Source organism: Agelaius phoeniceus, chromosome 12, assembly GCF_051311805.1.
Source record: "Agelaius phoeniceus isolate bAgePho1 chromosome 12, bAgePho1.hap1, whole genome shotgun sequence".
NCBI classification, from domain to species: Eukaryota; Metazoa; Chordata; class Aves; order Passeriformes; family Icteridae; genus Agelaius; species Agelaius phoeniceus.
Genome location: NC_135276.1, coordinates 6,324,551 through 6,346,659, shown reverse-complemented (window position 1 = coordinate 6,346,659; position 22,109 = coordinate 6,324,551). Strand labels below are relative to the sequence as shown.

Sequence of the window (22,109 nt, the reverse complement as noted above, 5' to 3'; positions counted from 1 at the left end):
TTTCCCGGGGAGAGCGGGCGGCAGTGCGGTGTGTGGAGCCGGGCAGCGCTGGAGGACGAGGTCAGTGGGCTCGTTCCTACGGGAAACAGCGTGGAGCTATGGTAGGACAGGGGGAAATGGGGACTGGGAATTGGGAGTAAAGCGAAGAAGGGGTCCCCTGCCGCTGTTCTCTCTCCGCGCCTCCCGGGTGAGCAGGGCTTAGGTGGAGCGCGGCTGGCAGAGGAGTAACGGGCTGTGTGTTCGGGAGTGGCTGCACACCCCGGGATGGCTGCAGAGGCCCCTTCTGCCTTTCCTAAGTCTGTGTTAGTGCAGCACGTGGGGCGAGGGATTTAGTACTGTACAGCATTTTTACAGGTTAAATACTGTCTCGTGGTAGGTGTGGGATTTGAGAAGCGTTTGTTTCCCTACTCCGTTCTTAAGAAAGCGGGAAAGTTACTTGGAGTGGGTTGGGAGAGGTGGTCCTGTGTGTGAACGTGCTTCATCTCTGCCACGTTGATGCGCCATTTAGTGGGTTTGTACTAATAAACCTGGCACTTCAGCTGAACTTAATTATGGCCTTGGCGTGTTATTGCTGAAAGAAAAGTCTGCGTTACGTATCGAGGGCAGCGCTGATAATCTCTTGGTGCAGTATAACGGTGCAGGGTAAGAAACGAGTGTGTAACTCGGGAGCCTTGCTTGTGTTAAGCGATCTTGGGAGAAGCTTCTGCAATCGTTTCAGCTGTTCCATTGTCTTGTTAAACTGGGAATGGTCCCTGCTGTCGCTTACAGCTTGTCGCCCTGTGTCACCTCAGGGTAGCTCTGTTGCTGCTGAATTCTGGCTTGTTCAGCAGTAGTTTTGGAAATGGAAGGACAATGTATTCACTTTCCTTTTCTGAAATATTTAATTAGGCATCTACTGTGATTGTTAATTCTTTTAAGTTGTAAGCTAGATCCTGCAGTGATGATGCCACGATGTTTTGGTTTGTGCCAAAATGAATTGCCAATTATTTGCTGGAAATTTCATTATTCTGTTGTAACTCCTGGGTCTGGTATGTACCACTGCAGACAGATGTAGTGTGAAATACTTAATAAAAATTTGTGACATTAAACTTGTTTGTTGAGTTTGGGATTCCTCTTTTGTATTAGGCTGAGGGATTTTTTTAAAGTTGTAAATATTCTCCTTCGGTGTTTCTATTCATTTGATCATGTAGGTAGGTTGTAATAGCCCTTGTCTGATCAGCCTATTTCTGCTGGCCTTTGAATGGAAGAGATGCAGCATGGATGGTAAATCCTAATTAGGCTTTAACATAGTCCCTCATTAAGAAAGCTGGTTTGAACCCTTTGAAACATGTAAATCATAACAATAAGTTGCTTAAACTAGTACTCCTGACATGAGTAGAAAAATGTTATAGGCTTGCTTTAGGTGTATGCTCTTCAAATAGGCTTTGAAAAAAATGGTGGCAATCAAAATGGTTCATCAAATGTTTTTCTTTTACAGTAGTTATAAGGGAGACACGGGAGGTAAACATGGAAGTTGCAGTATTAAAGGTATGCTTTTTTTTTTTTTTATCTGAAGAATTGATGTCTGTTTCCATGTGACTTTCTGGAGGTCACGTTTACAAAAAAGATGTTGCCTCTGTATTTCCATTTGCCATCATTTCTTTGCACTTGTGGAGTCAGTTTGGGTTATATATGTTTTGTTGTTTGTTTTAGGATTTACTGTAAAATAGGTAAGTGTGTGAATTAACATGGGCAGGCAGCCAGAAAAACCACAAAGCCACAGCTGAAATAAAGAGAGTAAATTTATTTAGTTGCCTGGCTAACTGGAGGATCTGGGGCACACCCAGGTGGACACTGGCAGGCTCAGCCCATCCCATCCCAGCAGTCTTCATTAGGAACCCTGTGAGCTCCCCTGTGCTTTTTATGATCTCTGAGCTTTGAGAGCTATGATCTCTCTTTCTCTTAACATGGAGCTCAGCATGTCCATGAGAGTGCCTCCAGGCCTCTCCAAACACCTGTATTACCTCTACACTGAAATTATTCTTCTCAAAACAGAGAATCAACAGCAGTAGGCATAACAGATGGGATTTCCCACTCTGATACTCTCCAGGCCTGAGGACTGCACATGGAAGTAAAAACCTTTGTCTTCACACTTCTTCCACTGTTTGGTTTAACCAAGTTTTTAGATAATGGTGCTCCCTTGTAGACCCCACATGGTGTTTGTTGCAGTGCTAAAGGAACTTGGAGGCCATTTCATGAACTAATGCTATAAAGGTGAAAGATGTTTCATGTATTAACATTCTGTATCTCAGTGCCAGTCACCATAATTTTGAAGGTGCCGTGTTAAAATCAAGTTTTATTTTTACATCTGCTGCTCAGATACTCTTAAAAGTCAGTAGTATTTATTCTCTGCTCCTTGGCCCAGGCTGAGGATCCAAGTTGCTTTTGGATTGCTGTGAAAGAATCTGTGCCCGGTGTAGTTGGTGAAACTGTGTATGAAAACCTGAATGCTGAAATGGAACAGTTTTATAACTGCTATAAAGATGCAGATGAAGTAAAACAAGAGGAGATAAAAAAAGGCCAGGTAAGATCATTGCTCTACATAGAAATAATCTATTACTTGAATCTGTTTGGTGGTGAAGTATTAAATGCATGTTGTTTTCTTTTTTTTTTAATTTTGCACAGAAAAACAGATAATAGCATCTCTGTGAGTTGTGTTTTCTCATCTGTAAGCCTTCTAACTGGAAGCTATAAGGCTTGCATTTTGCAAAGAAAATGGAAGGCTGTGTAATAAATACTGTGTCCTTGCCTTTGAAAAGCCTTTGAGTGTAATTGGGGCCATGTGACAGAAGCTGCTGTCTTGTTCTTTTTCTCTGCTCAGGTTTATGTGGTTTTCAGTGAGGAGCTGAAGTGCTGGTGCAGGGCTCTGGTGGAGTCAGTGAGGTGCCAGGCAGAGGGTTACCAGCTCAGCTGTTTCCTCGTGGATTATGCCAAGTACTGCTTTGTTCCATCAGAGAGGTGTGTCTTTTTGTTACTGTCATGTATTTGTAAATAATCACATATAATAAATTTGCTAGTAGGTACAGATGCTGTTAATATTTACTTAGTTAATGAATTGGTTTAATTGATGTGTAGATTGTGTTAACAAGAAGGTGCTAACCAAATAATACACTTGAAAGGACCTAAGTGCAAACCAGTCCTTATTTTGTGCTAAAGATGCTTTCCATTTTAGGTTTTGCTTTTTTAAAGATTTAGAATAGAAATAATGTCAGTCTGTTGTGATTGAGACGTGTGATTGCAAGTTAAAACTTACCTTTATATTTTTTTCTTCTTTAATAATTTGGTATATACTAAAAAAAAATTACAGCCAATGAAGTTCAGGCACAAAAACCATCTATAGTGCAGGGTTTCACTTGCTGCAACAGCTTTTGAGATCTAAACATCAATGTGTGGGGGTTTTCCCACTGCAGTTGACCAACTTGTTTATTGAGAGCTGCCAGTTTGTCTTGTCATGGTGCCAAAAAAGGTGAGTTTTCACAGGTTCTGAGTTCTTGATGAAATGAGTGGAAAACCTTGTGGTTTTAAAACCTTGAAAAATATGTTCATGTGTTTCAGAGCAAGCTAGTCCAGCTCTTAAAGTTTGTTTGTTTGTTTGTTAAAATATGCAACTTGGAGCACAAGAAACTTCACCAAATTGGTTTTGGTAGTATTCCATAAAATTAAAGTATTTTAAAATAAATAATGTTTTGACTGTTGCTTTGTTGGAAAACGACTGTTGCTTTGTTGGAAAACGACTTGATAATGGGTTAAATACCATGAAGATATTTAGAAGATGAGTAGCAAGAAGACTTGAAACTGCAGTGGCAAAGGATCAGAAAGATTTCAGGTAACTAGGATGTGTATTGATACTAAATGAATAGAACAGCACTCCTGGTCATCAGTTGGTCCTGATGGCGCCTCTTAGAGTGAGACAGTGGTTTCAAGGTGGGAGCCAGTGGCATCCAAACTCCTGGAAGAACAGTGTTGTCAAATTCAGGATAACAAGAGGTGCTTTGTGAGACCAGTGACTTCTGGAGAGGAAATTCTGCCCTGTAAAATCAGATAATTTCCACTTTGTTTTGCAGCATTCGAGTTTTACCAGGAGCATTTGCAAAGATCCCACACAGAGCAAAGAAGTGTCGGCTGCACTGCACAAAGCCTCTGACCCTGCATATTGACTACTGTGAAAACACTGCCAAAATAGGGTAAGGAGAGCCAGTAAATACATTCTGTTGGTGCATTTCTGAAGTGTGAGGGTTCAGTGTAGAATTTTTTAGAAGGGATTATATTTCAAGAAGAAACCTGCAGTATTCTCATAGTAAACACAGAACTGTACCTTCTACTAAGAGGAAAATCAACTCTATTCCAGCCGAGAGGACAAAGCTCCCCAGGGGACTGGTGGAGTCACCAACCCTGGAGGGATTTAAAAGATGTATAGATGTGGCACTAAGGGACATTGAGTGGTGGCCTTGGCAGTGCTGAGTTAGTGGGTGGACTCAGTGATCCTGGGTTTTTTTCCAACCTTAATGATTCTGTAATTTCTTCATATTTCATATTTGGTGCAAGCCATGATATTGTGACAAAAGATCTTTTAATTTTGATCTTCCATGATATTGTGAAAAGTTAAAGATAAAAGTTAAAGTTCATGATATTGGTGAACTGGAACAATATTACCAAACTAAAGTGATGTGCTGAGTAAACAGATTCTGCTGATTTATCTAGCTGGGCACTTTGTAAGAATTTTCATGATTTAGAGCTTTGTGCTTGTATAGAATTTTTTTTTAAATTACCATTTTCATGTTTGTTAATCTGGAAAGACTGGTTGTGTTTATTTTCCTAGACCAGCCAAAAGATGGGATACTGCTGCCATTCAGCATTTTCGAAAGCTTCTTGAAGGTAAACAGCACTTCAGTTTTGAGAAAAATTAATTGTGAGGGAAATGTAGTACTTGTGTACAAGTTCATTATACTTGAGTATACTTGACTATATTTATAAATGCTGTTAGTTAAAAACAATGAGAAAGGAGCTACCTAAGTATGGAGTGACTAAGGCACAAGTACTTGTGGAGCTGTATTTGGAGTACTCTGGGCTTCCATGCTGCATAAGTTTTGGTAGTTCAGTAGATGTATTTAGGCTGGATTAGGCTAACTGAGGGAGCATTCATGTCACATTTGTTTTGAACATTGGAACCATTGTGTATATTCAACATGAGACTCTGAATCAGCATCACTGCTGTCCTGCATTAGCATGTGCAGAGGTGCTTCAGGACTTGGATTAGCTGTGTTTCCCAAATGAAAAGTGTAACAAAGCTGTACAGATGTGCAAATACAACTTCTTTCAAGAAAAGGAAATGTCACACTTGGAAAGCGCATGCTGGTGCCCAGCCTGTCAGAGTCCAAGAGAAAACCAAGATTTTCAGTGTAGAGCTAAGAGTGGTTTGTCTCGAGGGGTTGTTAATCTGTTTCAGCTCTCAAACCTCCTCCAAAGAATAAGGACAAGTTCCTTTTTGGAGCTTTTAAGTTTTTATTGTTAAATTCCTCATTTCACTTAGGTGAAATAACAAGTGTTACACATTTTTAATTGTGATGCCTGATTTTGTCTGTCTTAGTACAAGTGAAGAATGCCAATAGTGTGATAGGAGTCTAATCTTCTTTCTTGTGTTTGTTACTGCATTTAGAGGCTACTGAGGTTAAAGCCACAATACAGACAGTAGAAGATCAAGTGTTAGAGGTGTTTCTTTTTGTGACTATAAAAGATGAAAAGGTAAGATACTTTTATATTGCCAGCACTATTAGTTTAAGACTGGAAAGCATGGCTAGCATGTTTTATTCAGATACAGTAGAAGCTAAATCATTAATTTATTAGAGGTTTTTATTACAGTGCTGTTCATTGTAAACCTTTGGAGAAATTGCAAGAGGCAGAACTTGTATTTTTCTCTGCATTAACCTTTTTTTTTTCATAAGCAAGTGATGTCCAGCCACTATTTAAGTGGATAACTATGTGCATTATTTGGTGTACGTCTTGGGGTATCATGTTTGAAGATGTTTCACTAAGCTGAATAATACTGAATAATAATAATACTTTTATTGAGCTGCATAATACTGTAAAAACAACTAAAATTTCACACTCTTGCATACAGATGAGTCCTCAAGGAGCTGGAAAAAACATCCAATCTAGTTCCACTTGCCAAAATGTGTAACTTGTGTCAAATACCTGGGGTAGCTACTGCCAGACTTAAGCAGCTGTGTATAGTAGATAAAAGAAGTTTTAGGCCTAATACTGCCCTTTTTTTCTGCCAGATTTTGATGTGTGCTGAATCCAAAAGAAATAGAAGCTTCACTGAATCAGAGGGCTCTTAGAGGGCTCATGGAAACAGTTAATTCAGTACAGAATTTTGGCCAGAAACCTGGAACTCAGTAATTAACACCTGTGGAAAGAAGATACATGAAGATAGGACTTTGCTTTTTTTAGAACTAATAATTGACAGAAAGCATTCACTGGCATTTCTTATGTATGGGTTTCTGCTTGGTTGGGTTTTGTTTGGGGTTTTTATCATATATAAAAGCACTGCTTTTGTTTAAATCTTCACATAAATTTTAAACAAATATGTGCTTGTATAGCTTATTGCTTGTTGACACTGATCAAAAAAAAGATCTTGTTTGGGTTTTTTTGTAGATCTGTGTTAATGATGATCTGGTTGCAAAGCACTTTGCTCATTACAAGGAAGATGAAGGGACTGCAGGGAGTTCCTCAGATGTTTCTGATGATGAAGTGTCCTTAAATGCTGAGTGTGTTCCAGTGGAGTTTGTTGGTCCTACGTTTCTTGCCAGGCCAAAACTGCCCTTTGGGGAGGAGGTGTCACCTCATCTTGGGCCAGGTGGGACCCACAGCTGGGGAGACAGTCCTTTAGTTGGATGTGTGGAATGGGAATGTCCTGTCTTGGGTTGGATCCCAGTGACTGGGACACATGGTGTCCATCTCTGGCTTTTTATGTGTTCAGATCATCAGAAATGGCTATCTCCATTTTATTTACCTTTTTAGGTCCTGCTGGTTGTAATTCTGTTCTTAAAAAACCATCCCAAAGGTCGCACACAGATGTAAATGACAATACTGTGCCTGTAAGTATTACATTCTGTAATGAATTGTGAAATGCAAGCTACCATAAACATACATAGGCCAGATTAGGAGTGCTGTAGTCACCCAGCTTGTTATTTTTGGCAGTTTCCTGAAGCTTTTACATCAAAATTGTTGCCTTAGTCAAAGCAACTTTGAATTTGGAAAAGAATGCTGCAAAATATTTGGAGAATCCCACATGAGAAAAACACTTTCAACTTTGTGTTTTAAGTACTACTTTTGAACAGTATTTTAGTGCTTAAAATGTGTTTCCTTTCTAGGTGGTCAGCATGGTGCCAGATTTGCCTTCCAAGGAAGATAAAGCAGTTCAAACAGAGAGGTGTGGTGCAGTATGTTAAATATTCAGAATGATTCTGTCATCAGACAGCTGGGAGCTGTAGTGTGTTTGCAGTTACTGTTCTTAGGCCTCTAAAGGGCAGAGGGAAAGGAAAGCTACAGACACATGCTTTTGGGGAAGGAGTCTTCAAAGCTGCTGATGGTTACTCTGGAAAAATACCAGTTATTTCTAAACAGTAGCTCGACAACAAGGGTGGGGTGAGGAGGTATTTTTCTGCACACTAAGTGTGTTAATTTGCTTTATTTTATGTTTAGTGATTATAAAGTTCTCAGATTTAATAAAATAGGAGTGGATCAATTTGTGCATGCTTTCACTGTGCTGCAGGTCAGTTGATGCATATGAAGTAAACCTCAGGAGTATTTCTTCTGTCAGTTTCTAACTGATGCAAAGATGAGTTCTTTTATGTTTTGGAACTTTAAGAAGCCTTTTTTTCTGCAGTCCAATCTATTTTTCTTCTTATGTCAGGGAACTTAATTTTGAAAAAGATTCTGAAAGATTGTTTTCACTAAATTTTGCTTTCTGGGGGTGTGTTTTGATTTCTGCTTTTGTATTGAGGATTTTTCTCAATGGCATAGATATGTCAAAAATACTTCAAGTGAATTGCTTCATGACACTTGGGAAGTACTGGTGGTATTTATAAATTATGTTTTTCTTTTGAATTTATGTTGTTTTTAATATCTCTGTTTCTCAGGATTCCACAGTTCTTAAATGCCAATTTCCTTCAGACACACACAGTTGAAGATGACCAACAGGTATTTCAAACATTAACTTTTATTTAACTTGGTTTGTGCTGCAGACAGTTTGGTGTTGGTAGCATTGGGTCTTTGTGGAAGGAGGTCAGGGGCTGACTGCTCCTGCATCGGCCTCTGCAGGCCAGAGCTGAGCCAGCCAAGTTGGGGATGCCTCTCTGAATTTAAGAAAGGGCAAAAACACAGGGAAGGGAACAAAAAACCAGTGAGAAACAGTCAATGCCAGGGTCAGAGGAGTAGAAGGAGCTCCATGCAGGTGTTTCTGAAGGGATTGCAGTCTGTGGAGGACCTGCATTGGAGCAGAGAACAGAGGTTGCCATCTGCATTGTGACTGCTGTCCCTGCCTCGTGCTGCTCCTTGTGGGACTGAGTGCCAGCTGTGCACACAATGTCCACTGCATCTCTTGAGGGGTTTCAGACAGTGAAAAACCATCTTTGAAAGTCTTTCTTCAAGAATAGCAATAACAAGTTTTTATCTCACCCTTGGTCTGTATAACCTATCATTATGTATGAATCATATTTAAAATGAATTCAGAATTTGATTCATTTGCATCAAAATGCCATTTTTTAAATACAGTGAGTGCTTCTGAATTTGTGTAAGCTAAGCCCCTTTTGTTAAGTATTGCCATTATAATGTATTTGTCTCATGGTTTCAGAGTTTACAAGATGTTGGGAAAGAAAAAAACTTTGTGTTCCTGAGCAAGAAAATTGAACCATCATCAGTTTTGGAAACAGCACCACTTTTTGATGGTCTGAAAAAGGTAGAGGTGATAATACTACATTGATTATCTTTTTAAGACAAGTTTCATACCTCAAGTTACCATAGTAAATATTACTTGTTGTTACACTTTGTCTTGTTTTGTTGGTGTTTAAGTACACGGATTTACTGGGAAATTATTAATTTCTATTTCTGTAGGAACTTGCTTGGAACAAGTTTTCAGGCCCTACCTTCACCCAGTCCTACTGTTGGCCACCAGTAGCTGAGGGATGTGATGTTGTTACCATCTCCCATCAGGGAAATGATCCCTTATTATATATTCCACCAGTTCTTACACTTTTGCAGGAAAGTGACTACCAAGTCTTGCCAAACATGAGTGGGGTATGTATATATTGGAACAGAGAACCTGTTACTGTCTGCATGTTTGGAATGTATACATTAATGTCATCTCAGTCTATCTTCATGATGTCTGCCAGTTTCTGTAAGGTCTCTGCTTAAAGGATTTGGATGGACTCTATGAATGAGGCAAGTCCCAAACTTACTTTAAAGCAATCCCTAACAAGTGGTTCATGCCCTGGCACTTGCATACACAGTGGAGCTTTGTTTCTGCATGAGTAGTATGTACTTATTAACTAAAATGGGTATTAGCTGTTTTAAATACTACAATGCATTTTCTAGCTTCTGTTAGATCATAGAATTACTGAGGTTGTAAGGGACCTCTGAAAATGGCCCAGTACAACCACCCTAGTAAGACAAGATTCTTAAGGTTCTGTACTTCTGTCTGACAAATGTTGTCAATTTTTGTACCTGTGTATGTAGCCACTAGCACTGATTTTATGTCCTGGATGGAAGAAGGCACAGCTTGTTTTTGACCTGCTGAAAACATACAGGAAGGGCTGCAGACACCTTCATCCAGTGCTGATAACCCTTGGGCAGAACAAGGAAGCAGCCAGCCAAATGGAAATCCGAGGCTGTAAGAACACTTTGTCATCTTAGTTGTGCCTGAAGGCAGTGTGGGTTGCCTTAATTGCAGGAGCATGTGAAAGAACAATTTCTGCTTCTCAGGTTCTTGGTTTATTTGTTGAAATGCTGGTTTACAATTTGCTGTTACACAAAGTACTGGCCATTTATTGTATCTAACTCGGTAGCATGCAGAGGGTGTTCCACAGAGAAGCAGCATAGAAGGAATAAAAAGCTGTTGGGAGACTTGCCCTGCTTAGATCTATGTACTTAAAACATTGAGGTGTGTTCTGGTGTGATGCCTTTGTTTGATACCTGCATTTTCAAAAGTGGCTTTTGTTGTGCCAAGGGAATAAGAACTATGGATAGAACTATGAAGAATTGTGTAAAACTCCATTTCAGCAGTTGGTATTTTTTCATCCATCGTGCAACTTTGAGCCTGGTGGGTGAATTCAGGCCTTTAAGCAGCAGAGCTGTTGGTGTAATTGCCAGTGAGGATTTGTGTGGTTTTATTTCTATGTGTAGATAGATACTCGTGCACACACATCTGTGTAAGTTCCTAAGCTACAACGTGTGCTTTATTCCACTGTTGAAACTGAACTTAATTGCTCTTGCATATATTTATAAATATTTCCCTTCTGGCTCTTTGGTTCTGAAGTTATTACCTCTATTTCCATTACCTTACTGGAAATGAGATGACATCCTGCTTTGTAAACTTGCTAACCTTCAGACATTTCACTGGATTTCAAAATGTCAGAGCCTCACCCACTCATGTCTTGGAAAACTTGGAGGAGTAGAAAAATACAAACTCCCCAGTTTTGAGATGATAAATCTGAAATACAAATGTGACCATTTTTAATAAAGCTACCATGTCCTTTGTTGTCACAGTAAAACTATTCCAAGTAGTAATTTAGTAGTAACAATCTTTACCTTGTAGTTGAAATAGGTGTGACTACACCCTACAACCTCCTGAGACTGCTGGAAGACAACACTGGGTTCTTGTGTCAGCTTTGCCATCTTGTTCTTGATGAGATTGAGGTGTTGTTCTCTGACACTGCTGAACAGGTAAATGCCTTCCACAGTCACTTGGCAAAATGCTGATCCAGTTGTGCATGAGTCTGGAACAGTGGCACACACTGAGGAGAAAAAACCTGGAAGTGGGTTTATTGTGAACCCCTTGTTTTTATTTTACTTTTTATTTTTGTATTTGCAAATTACTGTGTTGGCAGGTTGGGCTTGTCTTCTAGTTACCACCTAGTTTTTGCTGAATGTCTCTGCCCTCTCAAATCTTTGTCTAGGCTTTTTATATTAGAGATTTCAACAGATCTTTTTCCTGAGATTTTCATCTTCTCTGGACAGAATCCTGCATGCACATGTATATGCTGTCCTGTTGCTTTCTTATGCTTCAGAAGTCATGCAAAGAATAGGACAAAAGTGTACATATTTGTACACTTTTGGGGAGTGAAACTTGCAGTTTGCTGTGGTAGTGGCTTCGTGACTGGAAAAAACAGTGTTCTCAAACGGTGTATTTTTTCTGGGCTGTCATGTGCTTGCTGGAATGTGATGAGAGGAGAGAAAAAAAATCACTTTTCTTCCTAGGTGTTTACTATACTGGATTGTTACAAGAAAGCCACTGCTCAGGCACGGGGGAATCGACCACATCAGATCATTGCTGTGGGAACTCAGTGGAATAAACATATCACACCCTTGATCAAGGAGTTTATGAATGACCCTCACATTGTGATAACTGTTATTGAAGAAGCTGCCATCTTTGGAAATGTGCAACAGGTAAAACTTAGGAAACTGTCACTGCTTGGATATGTGGCTGCTGCTGGTTTATTGGAAGCAGCTGGTGCTGCAGTGCTGCCTCCCAGTGTCAGCTGAACTTAGAAATCGTGTGCAGGTGAGTCACTGAACAAGCTGGAGGTCTCTTACTTTCTTCTATAGGACTGAGATGAAGACAGTCCCTTGACTGTTCTGTGGTTAGTGCAAATGACTCTGAATTTGAGATCTATTTGCAAACAATACAGTTCTTGACCAGAATGTTTTTGCAGTTGTTAGCTGTGGCTGGCAGAACTACAAGGTAAGGAGTGCCAGGGCAAATCAAGTAAAGCATTTGGTTTGCTGCTTTCACACAATACCAAACTTTATACCTCAAATTTGTAGAAGACCTATTACATATTCTTAGGTGTCTTTTCACTTAGTTTCCAGTCAATGTGGTATAGCCATGAGGAATAACAAGAACTGGTTTAAGTTTGATTTGAGTTACACTGTGTCTCAGCATGGCATCATTTGTGGATTTTGAAGGTTGGGAAATCTCCAAAAGTAGATACTCTGGGCATGTAAAGGAACTGAGAACTCAAAAGTTTTTGTGAGAAGCCTTAATGATTGAGCAGAACTGAAAGTGTCAATGGTGGATGCATCAAGGTTAGGATTAGGAAGAATTACATAGTAAGATATGTATGGGTTATATGAATTACCAGCTCTCTGTTTTGTATTTGCTTTTAGGTGGTGCAACCCTGCATGAACAGCAACAGAACTGCTGAGTTACTCAAAATTCTGGATTTTACCCAGAGGAATCTTCAGAAAGTGCTGGTTTTCACTGACTCAGTGACTGAAGTAGAGTTGATTCATAAGGTAAGAAAGTGTTTAAACTTACATAAGCAGGTTGTTTGTTTTTTTAATTCTAAAGTTATAACAAACTAAAATATCTTGGCTTCTGAGAATAAAGGAGGAATGTGAATTTGGAATTTAATCATTCCTGCTAAAAGTAACCCCAGACTATGACTGTCAGCAAATGGCTGACATAGATCATGTGATACTTCTAGGATTCATTTCTGATGTAAATACTGGTGCATGTGGATTGTTTATTCTTTGATGACTGTTAATGGAAGCAAATCTGGTTTGGGGTTGTAACTATCTAACACATTTCCCTTGAATATTTTGAGGGTTCAAGCATATCAAAACCAACCTTGCCACCAGTTTAAAAAGTGCTTGTTGATGTTAAAGTAGGATTGAATCTGTTCATAGTAATTCTAGTTGGACAAGAATTCTTTGAACACCAACTTCAGATATTTTACATGGCCTCTCAAAATATTTCAGGGGTTCATGTGATGAAGAGTGCTTGTTCTGAGAGACTGAAATGTGAATCTGCATGTTGTTAGATCATGAAATCAGAGAGAACCCATTAATGAGGGGAAAAGCTTGACATTTTTATTTTCTTAAATGTCTAACTAATGTATTAAAACATGAGAACATGAGCTTGTAGTTTTCTTTTTATACAGGAAATTAATGAACCTTATCTCCATTAATACATTCTTTTTTCATATAAGAAACCTAAATTTCATTAGTTCTTTGGTTGTATCTCTACAGTAAAAGGTAAATTCTAGTAAGAGATGGCTGCCTTTTAGATTTGATTGGAGCAAGTACTGCAGCATTGCAGGAATGTGGAACTTTTTACTTTGCCATGCAGGCACTGAAGAGCAACTCGATAGTTTCCTTGAAAAAGCATAAAGAGAGCAAGTGTAATGCTGAGTGTGTCTTGGAGAGGTGGAGGAAAATGCACAGTTCTGGCACTCCTGCTGTGTTAGGTGAGGATTCTCTGTCTGGTTGGGATTGTATCTTAATGTAGAGCTAAGGTCTGCACCAAGCACTTACACTGGGTTATCTCACCACTTCCACAGGGGCAGATCCCTATGAACTCTTTCCAATTCTCCATTTACTTCTTAATGCTACAGCCCTTTGCTTTGTTTTTTTTCTTTCTTTTCTCCTGTTATTATCTTCTCTGTTTAGTTTAAAGAACCTAAATGTATTCAAAGATTTTCCATCATTTTACAATTTCCTCTGCTACAGAGGAGACACAAAGTCTGAAATAATTTCCAAACTACAAAGATTTATTGTAATAATTTTCTGTAAGTTCCATTAGGGTTATTTTCCAAATTTTTTGCACTAACCTTTATCCATTTTCAAACTCAATTTGTTCTTTATGTTACATAAAAACAAGAAAGTGGACTTAGCTCTGCACAGAGCTATGAGAACTCCTGCAGTATTTCAGCTGTCTCCTGTCTTACTCCTGTGAATTAGTGAGTGGTGCTCAATTCTCTGTATTCTGTGGTGCTGACAGGAAATGGAGAATTCTGTGAGCTTGGCATGAAATGCTGTGTCTGCCATATGCTGATGAGATTTATTGACTGGGGAAATAAAAAGCCTTATAGGGATGTATTGGGGAAAAATCCATCTTCCAGTTGGGAGAAGGAAATCAGCTGTGGTGTGTGTGATGTGATACTTCCCATGTTTGAATTACTACAGTTACATATCTGTGTAAAACATGTGCTTAGTTTTAACAGATGACTGCCTGCACTCCTTGGGAATCACAGATGCAACTTGGGTGATCCATTTCAGTTTCCCATCTCCAGCAGTCTTTGGGCAGCGCCTGCAAAGCATGAGTGACAACTTCTGCCCTGCCATAAAGGTTTGGGTGAACCTTGACTGGGTGGTGCTGAGTTATTACTGGTGGATTCCATAAACATTTCCCAAAATATTTCTCATTATTGCTAGGATTCTGCTGTAGATCAGGAAGATACAAAGGCAAAGTCAGTCATTCTGCTGACAGAAAACAGTTCCTGTCATGCACCTGAGATTTTCTACTACTTAAAGCATGCAGAAGCTGAAATTCCAGAAGAACTCTATGATTTGACTGCCAGGGTGCAGGAATCTGAGGAAGACCAGAAATTTTCAAGACCCCTGTGTGCTTCTCTTAAAGCATTTGGAATTTGCAGGTAAGGAAGTGTCAGTGTTTTGTGCCCTCAGTGATGGTTGCTGCTGATTCCTTGATGAATTTTCCTGTTGGATGCTTTTATCTAAAACAGGTTTGCTCGTGATTTTTCCTGTTGCAAGTTACTTAACAGTATTTTAAAAGTGAAAGCAAAGAGATTTTTTTCTAAACTTGTTGTGGTTTTTTTTTTTTTTTAATGTAGGAACAGAACAGAGTGTCCAGATCGTCATCAAATTAATTTATCAATAGACATGGCCCAGAATATTGCAGCTGAAATGATAGAAACACCTGAACGTGTGACAGTAAGTTACAGTTTTTCTTGGATTTGGGTACCAAGAGGACAGGTCTTAAACAGCTACTTAGCATGTTACTTTTTTTTTTAAATTCCCTTAATCCTACTACAGTAGGATTAATGTACTCTCCCTTGCCTAATCAGTGTGCCAGATGTTCTGTGTGTTGTGTTTTGTTGGTAATTCTGTTTACCTCAGGTTTTTTTCCTGTTTTGAAGATTAACATTTTGTGGGAAGAGGACTTGTGTTCTGTGTATTCATTCCCTTTATAATTTGAGACTGTATATCAAAATTAACAAAGATGGAGGTTTATAGAAACTTACATTTCTTGTAGAAGAAACACAGAGTAATGTGTGGGAGTGAGGAGAAGTTGAAGTGGAAGGATTTTTTTTCTTAGCTGACATGTTTGTGCAAACCTGTTGAAAACTGAGCATTTTCTGGCCTTGGGATTACAGAATGTATTTTCATTTTTGGTATGCCCAAGAAATGGGGAGCTCCTGTCTGGTAGGTAGAACATTTGAGTTATTTCCTTCAAAAATATCAGTGCTTTGGAAGATTTTTACTATAGGGTGCTGTTTAGTTAGACTTCTTTTTCAGTAGTTCCACATCCATGAAACCTTCGTGGCTCTAAGGTTGACTTTGCTACAGTGATTCTTCATATCCCAGTAACAGTTTGTGTCTCCAGCTCCCTTTGAGATTTGGGCTTTATCTGAGGTGCTCTCAAAGCAGCATTTTACACATTGGTGTGCACAGCTGTGTTTGTAGTCTTTTATTTAAGTCCTTTTGGTGCAAAAAAAGCAGTCAGTTCTCCCTGTAAGGCTGGGGAGCATTGAGAGTAGAGCTGGAGTGGTGCAGAATGTGTGAGTGGTTAATAGCCTGACAGATAAGTGGCAGAGCTCACTGGTGTTCACTGAGGTGGAATATCATCACCTGACACCCAGCAGCTCCTGTTCCATACATTGCTGTCCACTGCTGACTCATCTATGGCCAGTTAGGATTGAGAATAAGAACAACTCACTGTTCTCTGAACTATGTATGTATAAAATCTGTCACCTTTTGGGGCTGGAAAGAGGTATATGAACTATATATAAAGACTTGAATTTCACTGGTTTGAGAAATCACATACCCCTCCTTTCTGCTGATGTATTTGATCCTTTCAGATCCTGCCTCTCTTCATTGAACATGCAACAAAGTACTTTGGTCGAATAGTCAGGAAGCAAAAGGACCAATATTCAGCTCTTGCTAAAGAAATGAATGATTACTTCAAGGTACCAGGACACAGGATTCCTGTGAGCACTGTGGAGAAGTCAGTGTTCTATGGGTTACGTGAGGAAGCCATTTGCCACAGGTAAAATTTTGTTGGCTTTTTACTTGATTCGTGTGCATGTATTTATACAAAGACTTTTAAAAACTTGACTGTTGGGTAAAGAAAAAGTCCTCAAAAGCAGCAAAAAAACCACTGCTATGCCAATAACACTTTAAAAAAGCTCTTGCCTACTCTGAGCTCATGAATGGCAAACAAGATTGTTCCCCACACGTGCACTTGATTACAGAGTGGACTGGGGAAATATCAGTTTTAAAATGAGAGCAATTTTTAAAAATATCCTGCACACCTGGTTATACGAGTAATAATTCTGTGTTTCTTTTCCTGCTATATGAAGGGTTCAGGTGGTAGAGACTGCAGCAAAAGATGAAGAAAATGCCTATAAGGTCACAATTAAATACATAGATGAAGGCAGGACAAGTCAAGTGAATAGTGATCAGCTGCTTCACTTACCTGTGAAATTTCAGAGTCTGCCACCTCAGGCTGTGGAAATTATAGTTTGTAGAGTAAAACCCATAGATAATGAAGTTGAATGGAATCCAAAGGTAATAAGCTGGTTTTGTATGGTATTTCTGTTACATTCTTTACCTTCTCTTTCTCTTTTCTACAGGAAAACAGTTACAAACTGTAAACTTGGGTACCAAACTGCATTGCTTACTAATATTGACACTACCTGCAATTGGGGCAGGTTCTAAGAAGGCCAATTTTCTTTTTTTGTTTTTCTGTGAAATAATACAGGGAAGCTAATGGGATTTTTTTTCTCTGGTTTCAATGTCTTTCTTTTAGAATAGGTTCTCACTACTTTGGATTCTGGGGGAGGAACAGGGGAAGTGTAGCCTCACTGAATTGATTTGTGTTTGAGTGATCTTTCATTGTCTTTGAAGGCTAGTATTGTTCTGAGTTAAGTTAAAGTGTTCCACTGGTTTACTCAAAACTATTTGTTGAATACCCTTTTCATTGTTAAGCTCAGGAGTTGTTGTTCCATTGTAGTTCAAGTGACTGTAAAGCTGTGTTGGTATCCATACATCCCAAGTGCAGTGATAACTTGTTTTTCCTAGGTGACTGATCACATCAATCACAAAATTAAAGGAAAAGTTCATCATGCAAAAGTGGTGCATACCTTGGGAAAGACAGTTTGGGTTGACCCAATGGTAGGTATAGAATTGCATCACAGGGAAGTCTTAGTATATCTGCACACAGTCCAAGACTCTTCCACAAATGAGTAAAACAAGTGTATTTGGGAGGTACTGGTGTTCAGTAGTTTGCCTTGTGAAATCAGTCCTGCAGTTTGTTACATTCCACTGGAAGAATGAAACTGGGACCATCCAAGATGTTTTGCTGATATCCAACAGCTCTTGAAGTAGACTTAATTTATTTTGTTTATAAATTCTTAATTCTACTCTTACAGCCTTTACACTAGTTTGCAGTTGGTTTTAGTCCAAATTTTTCTGCAAATTAAAAAAATGTTAAAACGTTACTCCTTCATTTTCTTGATCAGAACAGGAAAAATGACTGCTCTTGTTCTTGGAGTTTTCTTGTTTTACAGTTTCACATCCATTAGCATCTGCAGACTCCTTGATTTTGTGGAGTGAGTCAAGTGAAAAATGGATCGGAAAGAGAAAATTATCTGGAAGTCATTCTTTTCAGTTCCCATATGGTGTAGCTCAACCTTTCACCAGTTTTTGGCTTTGGCATTTTTTCTTGTGTCCCCCACCCCCTCAGCTGTTCTCAGGATGTCTGGGGCTCGCAGTTCTTGACTGCATGAGGTCTGTTATGGCTGTCAATTGCCCTCCTGGTTCTGTTAGTGCACACAGCCAGTTACTGGAGCCATTGTCACAATGCAAATTACAGTGATGGTTGGAAAACTATTAAACATGGGGGATGTTCCTGTCTGAAAATCAGGAAAACCAAATTGCCTGCAGGCAATAGACAATAGAGCTACATTGGAAGTCTGACTAAAGGAGCAGCTTTGAGTTGGAGGGAAGCCATTAAGGAGCTGTGCTTTGCCTTTATTATGTTGTTTAATTCAAGGTTGGGGTTACCCATCTTCCCACGATGAGGATGTGGATCAACGAGTACAACATTCGGTCTGAGATTTTGTCGATGGGTTTGGGAACAGACAATCCTGAACATGTAGGAGAAATTCAGAAACTGTGCACACAGGTATCAGTTGTGGATCATGGACAGAGCTTGGAGCATTTGTAAGTATTAGCAATTTTTTTTCAGCATATATTTTATTAAGAGAAAAACTGTATTTAACTGAATATGCACTGACAGTGATGTTCATTTAAATGCAGGAGCAGTTGTGTTTGCAATATGTCTACCTCCCATTAACTACTCCTTAGCCCCATAACGCCAAGGAAAAGAAAATTCTAATTCTAGAAAACACTGACCTAGAATTTGATGGAGACAGGCAAGTTAGTAACTTTCCTATCTCTGTGACTCCTAACTTACTAACTCTGTAGTTAGTACTGAGTCTGAATTCAGATTCTGTCAGAATTTATGATGCTCAGTAGCTGGTTTGGATGCCAGTTGGTCAATATCTGGTATCTCAGGCACAACCTGTTTGCATTTATTCCTTTCTCCTGGGAAAGGAAGTTTGGGATCCTCCATGTCATTGCCAAAGCATGTAATGCTAGGGACCAGATAATTTGACTGTGATGCTGTGTGCTGAAATGTGTGTAATGCAGCTGCTTGGATCATTTTTTTACAGATCTGCTAAGCCTGAGACTACTGCTGAAAAATTGGGAACTGCATTACAGGCTTTGTTAATAAGGTACAGATTAAAGTAGGGGGAGGCAAAGTAAGGTGAAGCTGACGGTCATTTGTGGGTTTCCTTTTAAAACTGCTTTGTCTTGTGTTCAGAAACACAAAAGAGGACACAGCTGATCTAGAGGAAGTGTCCAGTCCCCAGGATCCCTCGATACAGGAAAATTCTTCTGAAAGCTGTAACAGTCCTGTGACTCCTCCAAGCAGTAAGTCTTCAGTCCTTTCCACAAGTTTTCAAACATGATGAATTCAAGTTAGGTGCTTGGTACCAGCCTAACAGTCATCCTGCAGCTGCACACTGCTCTGGGTCCAGAGCAGCACCACGTGGCTGCTGTTTGCAGTCAGCCAGAGCTGCCTTCCTGTGAGCAGTCAGGAGATGCTGGGAGAGTGACTCTTGCTCCTGTAACTGTGGCTGTCTGGGGAATGCTCTGTCCTTGAGACACTTGGAATTCTTTGGCTGTGAGTGGAACATGTGAGCAGGACATCTCTGCTGTAGAGGGGACGAGAGCTCTGCTGTCCAAGGCCACAGGATTGAAGGGAGTTGAAATCTATTGAAATAAAGTTGTTCTCAGGGTAATTTTTTTTTCCCAAGACTGAGAATGGCAGAAGATGGTGCTCCCCCCATTTCTTTTTCATCTAATCTCAAGGATGTGTTCACTGTTCTGTCAGTAGAGGCTTAGAAATGCTTAGGCATAGCAGGGGGACAGGATTACCTGCTAGCAGCTGAGTGGAAGGTGAGGAGGTTCTAGCAGGTAGAAAGGCTGGAGTGCTTATTGTAGAAGGTTTTTTCCCCTGTTAATAGTCACACTAAAGCCATATTTTGAGCTGTGTTGTTGACACCCCTATTAATAATTTCATTCCTGAAGCTCCCCACTAATTCCCAAAATCATGTTTCAGGTGTCAAATAAATAATGTTTTGAAACTGGAGAAAACTTTTACCTGACCTGGAAAAGAACATGTTTGGTTAGATTTTTTTTAAATCTTCTAACACCAACTAGAGTATTTTTGATAATAAAATTTTTCGTTGAATTATTAACTTTATCAAATATTTCAGGATAGGAAGTACACAATATAAAGGACAAAGACAGTAAATTGGTTGCTAGCAAGTTATTTTTGTGATGGTACAGGGAAATTCTGGGAATACCTGTTGTTTGTAGTATAGGGAAGTATAAAAGATGTTTCTGGATGTCTTCTTTTTAGATGATGTAATTCAAACAAAAGAAGCAGAAGACTCTACTGTGCATCAGCAGAAGGGGTAAGAAAACAGTGATTCATTCCCATCTTGTGCTGGTGTAGGTCTGCATGGCCCCGGCCATGGCTAAGTTGTGACTTCATGGGCAAATTCTGGCTCTGTGTGAGGCAGCTTGGCTAAACCTCAGTGGTTTTCTGCTTTGGAAAATACCTATTAAATGAACTGTCTTGGCAGCTGTCATCCACCAATCAAGTGGTTTCAAGATGATGTGAGTGTGACACTGAAGGTGCAAATACTGAGGGCAACTGACAGTAGATGTGAGTTCTGTAGAGAAAAGGTAACTTTCAGGTAGGTTTAAGAAACTTCAATATAATCAGAAAAATGTCTTTGTTTGGGTTTAGTGTTTTTAAACTGACTGTATATTGCAGTGCTTATTCAGAAGGCAAACTTTATGTGGCTGACCTGGAGCTGTACCAGTCAGTAATTGCAGAGAAGTCCACATGTGTGATTAAGGATACAGAGGCTGTGATTTTATTGGTAAAAGAGAAGAAAGGAACATGGTGCAAATTACTGAAGAACAAGGTGAAGTGAAAACTAATTTGAGAGTTACTGAATGTTCTGAACATGTTTGCTGTGCATCAGAGCAGGTATTTCAAACTGTCTTTTTGTCAACAGAATGTTCATGTGTCCTTAGACTTTGAGTGCTGGGAGGAGTCTGAAGATGAAATCCCTTTTACAGTTGGTAAGGATTGTATGAATCTGTGTTTATAACGCATAAAATTATCAACATTCTCTCTTTGCATTGCCTTTATCTGAAATATTTATTCCAGCAGGTGGCTCAAATTCTCTGGAAAGAGCTGAGGGGACCTCTAGAGCAAACTCGAGGCAGCAGGGCATTGTTCTGTCAGCTTAGCCCAGACTGAAGGCACATAGAAGTGGTTCTGAGTGTTTTGGTCTAGTTTGTAGTCAAAAGTGTTGGAGCTTGCCGGGTTGGGTCATTGAATAGCACCATGGATTTGTTCTGGAGCTCATTTTTTCCTGGTTTATAAATGTTTACACCTTGTTAATCGCTTGCAGGTTCTGGAAAACTGAACTACCCTCCTGCAGGATCTGAGGAGTGGTTTGAGTCCTCAGAAGACAGCGATACAGAAAGTGATGACTAACTTGGAGGAGAAATTCCTTTCCCCTCTGATAAGAATTGTATTATTGTTAATTAAACAGTTGATGTAATTGTTGATAGTTGATGTAATTGTTAATTAAAAATGTTAGTGCCTTTAGAACCTGACTGCAACTGTGCTTAATTACAATCTTCACCTGAGAAGAGGTACTGGCAAAGCAATACCTGGTGTAAAAACACTTAAAGGCTGATATAATCTATTTTTGGTCTTGCTGTGCATCCTGATGACGACAGAAATTACCTACTTGAAAAAAACCAGTGGTGGAGCAGATGTTTTCCTTCTCTTGGTTCTGTTCTTTGACTTGTTTAATACCTAAATATAATGTAAGGTGTTTTGGGTCTTTTTTTGATTTTGGGGGGGGGGGGGGCTGGTAGACCAGTCTCTAGTGGGTTATTTAAGAGGTGTAAGTTACCTCTAGTTTTTGTTCAAAAAAACAAGGCCTCTTCTGTGAAGTGGAAGCAAAAAGTGGCTTTAGCCATACATACATGCATGCAAAGCACCAGTCTACAAAGAACAGTGTAAAAAATAGCACCAGTCTGTCCAAGAATATTCATCTGGCCTCAAGCAATTTTTGATCGTGGTTTTCATGAGGAAGAGCTTTCCTGGGGCTTTGCATAAGTGCAGTTGCATTTTGGAATGTATGTGAGCTTTTAACATTGTCCTGCAC

At 39.5% G+C, this 22,109-nt stretch overlaps 1 protein-coding gene across 1 annotated transcript; it reads left to right on the top strand.

Moving 5' to 3' along the window:
* Positions 1-1,506: 1,506 nt before the first annotated feature.
* Positions 1,507-21,544, top strand: TDRD12 (tudor domain containing 12). The gene is made up of 31 exons (XM_054640983.2): positions 1,507-1,527; positions 2,405-2,563; positions 2,861-2,997; positions 4,104-4,223; positions 4,859-4,914; positions 5,696-5,781; positions 6,694-6,895; positions 7,060-7,136; positions 7,413-7,471; positions 8,181-8,241; positions 8,894-8,998; positions 9,154-9,336; positions 9,775-9,928; positions 10,853-10,980; positions 11,515-11,703; positions 12,424-12,552; positions 13,388-13,505; positions 14,253-14,386; positions 14,473-14,693; positions 14,892-14,991; positions 16,140-16,327; positions 16,641-16,848; positions 17,362-17,454; positions 18,335-18,504; positions 19,017-19,079; positions 19,169-19,278; positions 20,273-20,327; positions 20,499-20,612; positions 20,693-20,846; positions 20,940-21,006; positions 21,342-21,544. The coding sequence occupies exons 1-31, from the start codon at positions 1,507-1,509 to the stop codon at positions 21,425-21,427; spliced, it is 3,747 nt and encodes a 1,248-aa protein (XP_054496958.2). The 3' UTR covers positions 21,428-21,544.
* The last annotated feature ends 565 nt before the right edge of the window (positions 21,545-22,109 follow it).

Excerpts from the sequence above, each read along its gene's own strand:
- TDRD12 (XM_054640983.2), top strand. The coding sequence starts at position 1,507 with ATGGAAGTTGCAGTATTAAAG. Across the intron at positions 2,998-4,103 it reads TGCTTTGTTCCATCAGAGAG|CATTCGAGTTTTACCAGGAG; the intron begins GTGTGTCTTTTT and ends TTTGTTTTGCAG. Across the intron at positions 13,506-14,252 it reads TGGCACTCCTGCTGTGTTAG|TTTTAACAGATGACTGCCTG; the intron begins GTGAGGATTCTC and ends ACATGTGCTTAG.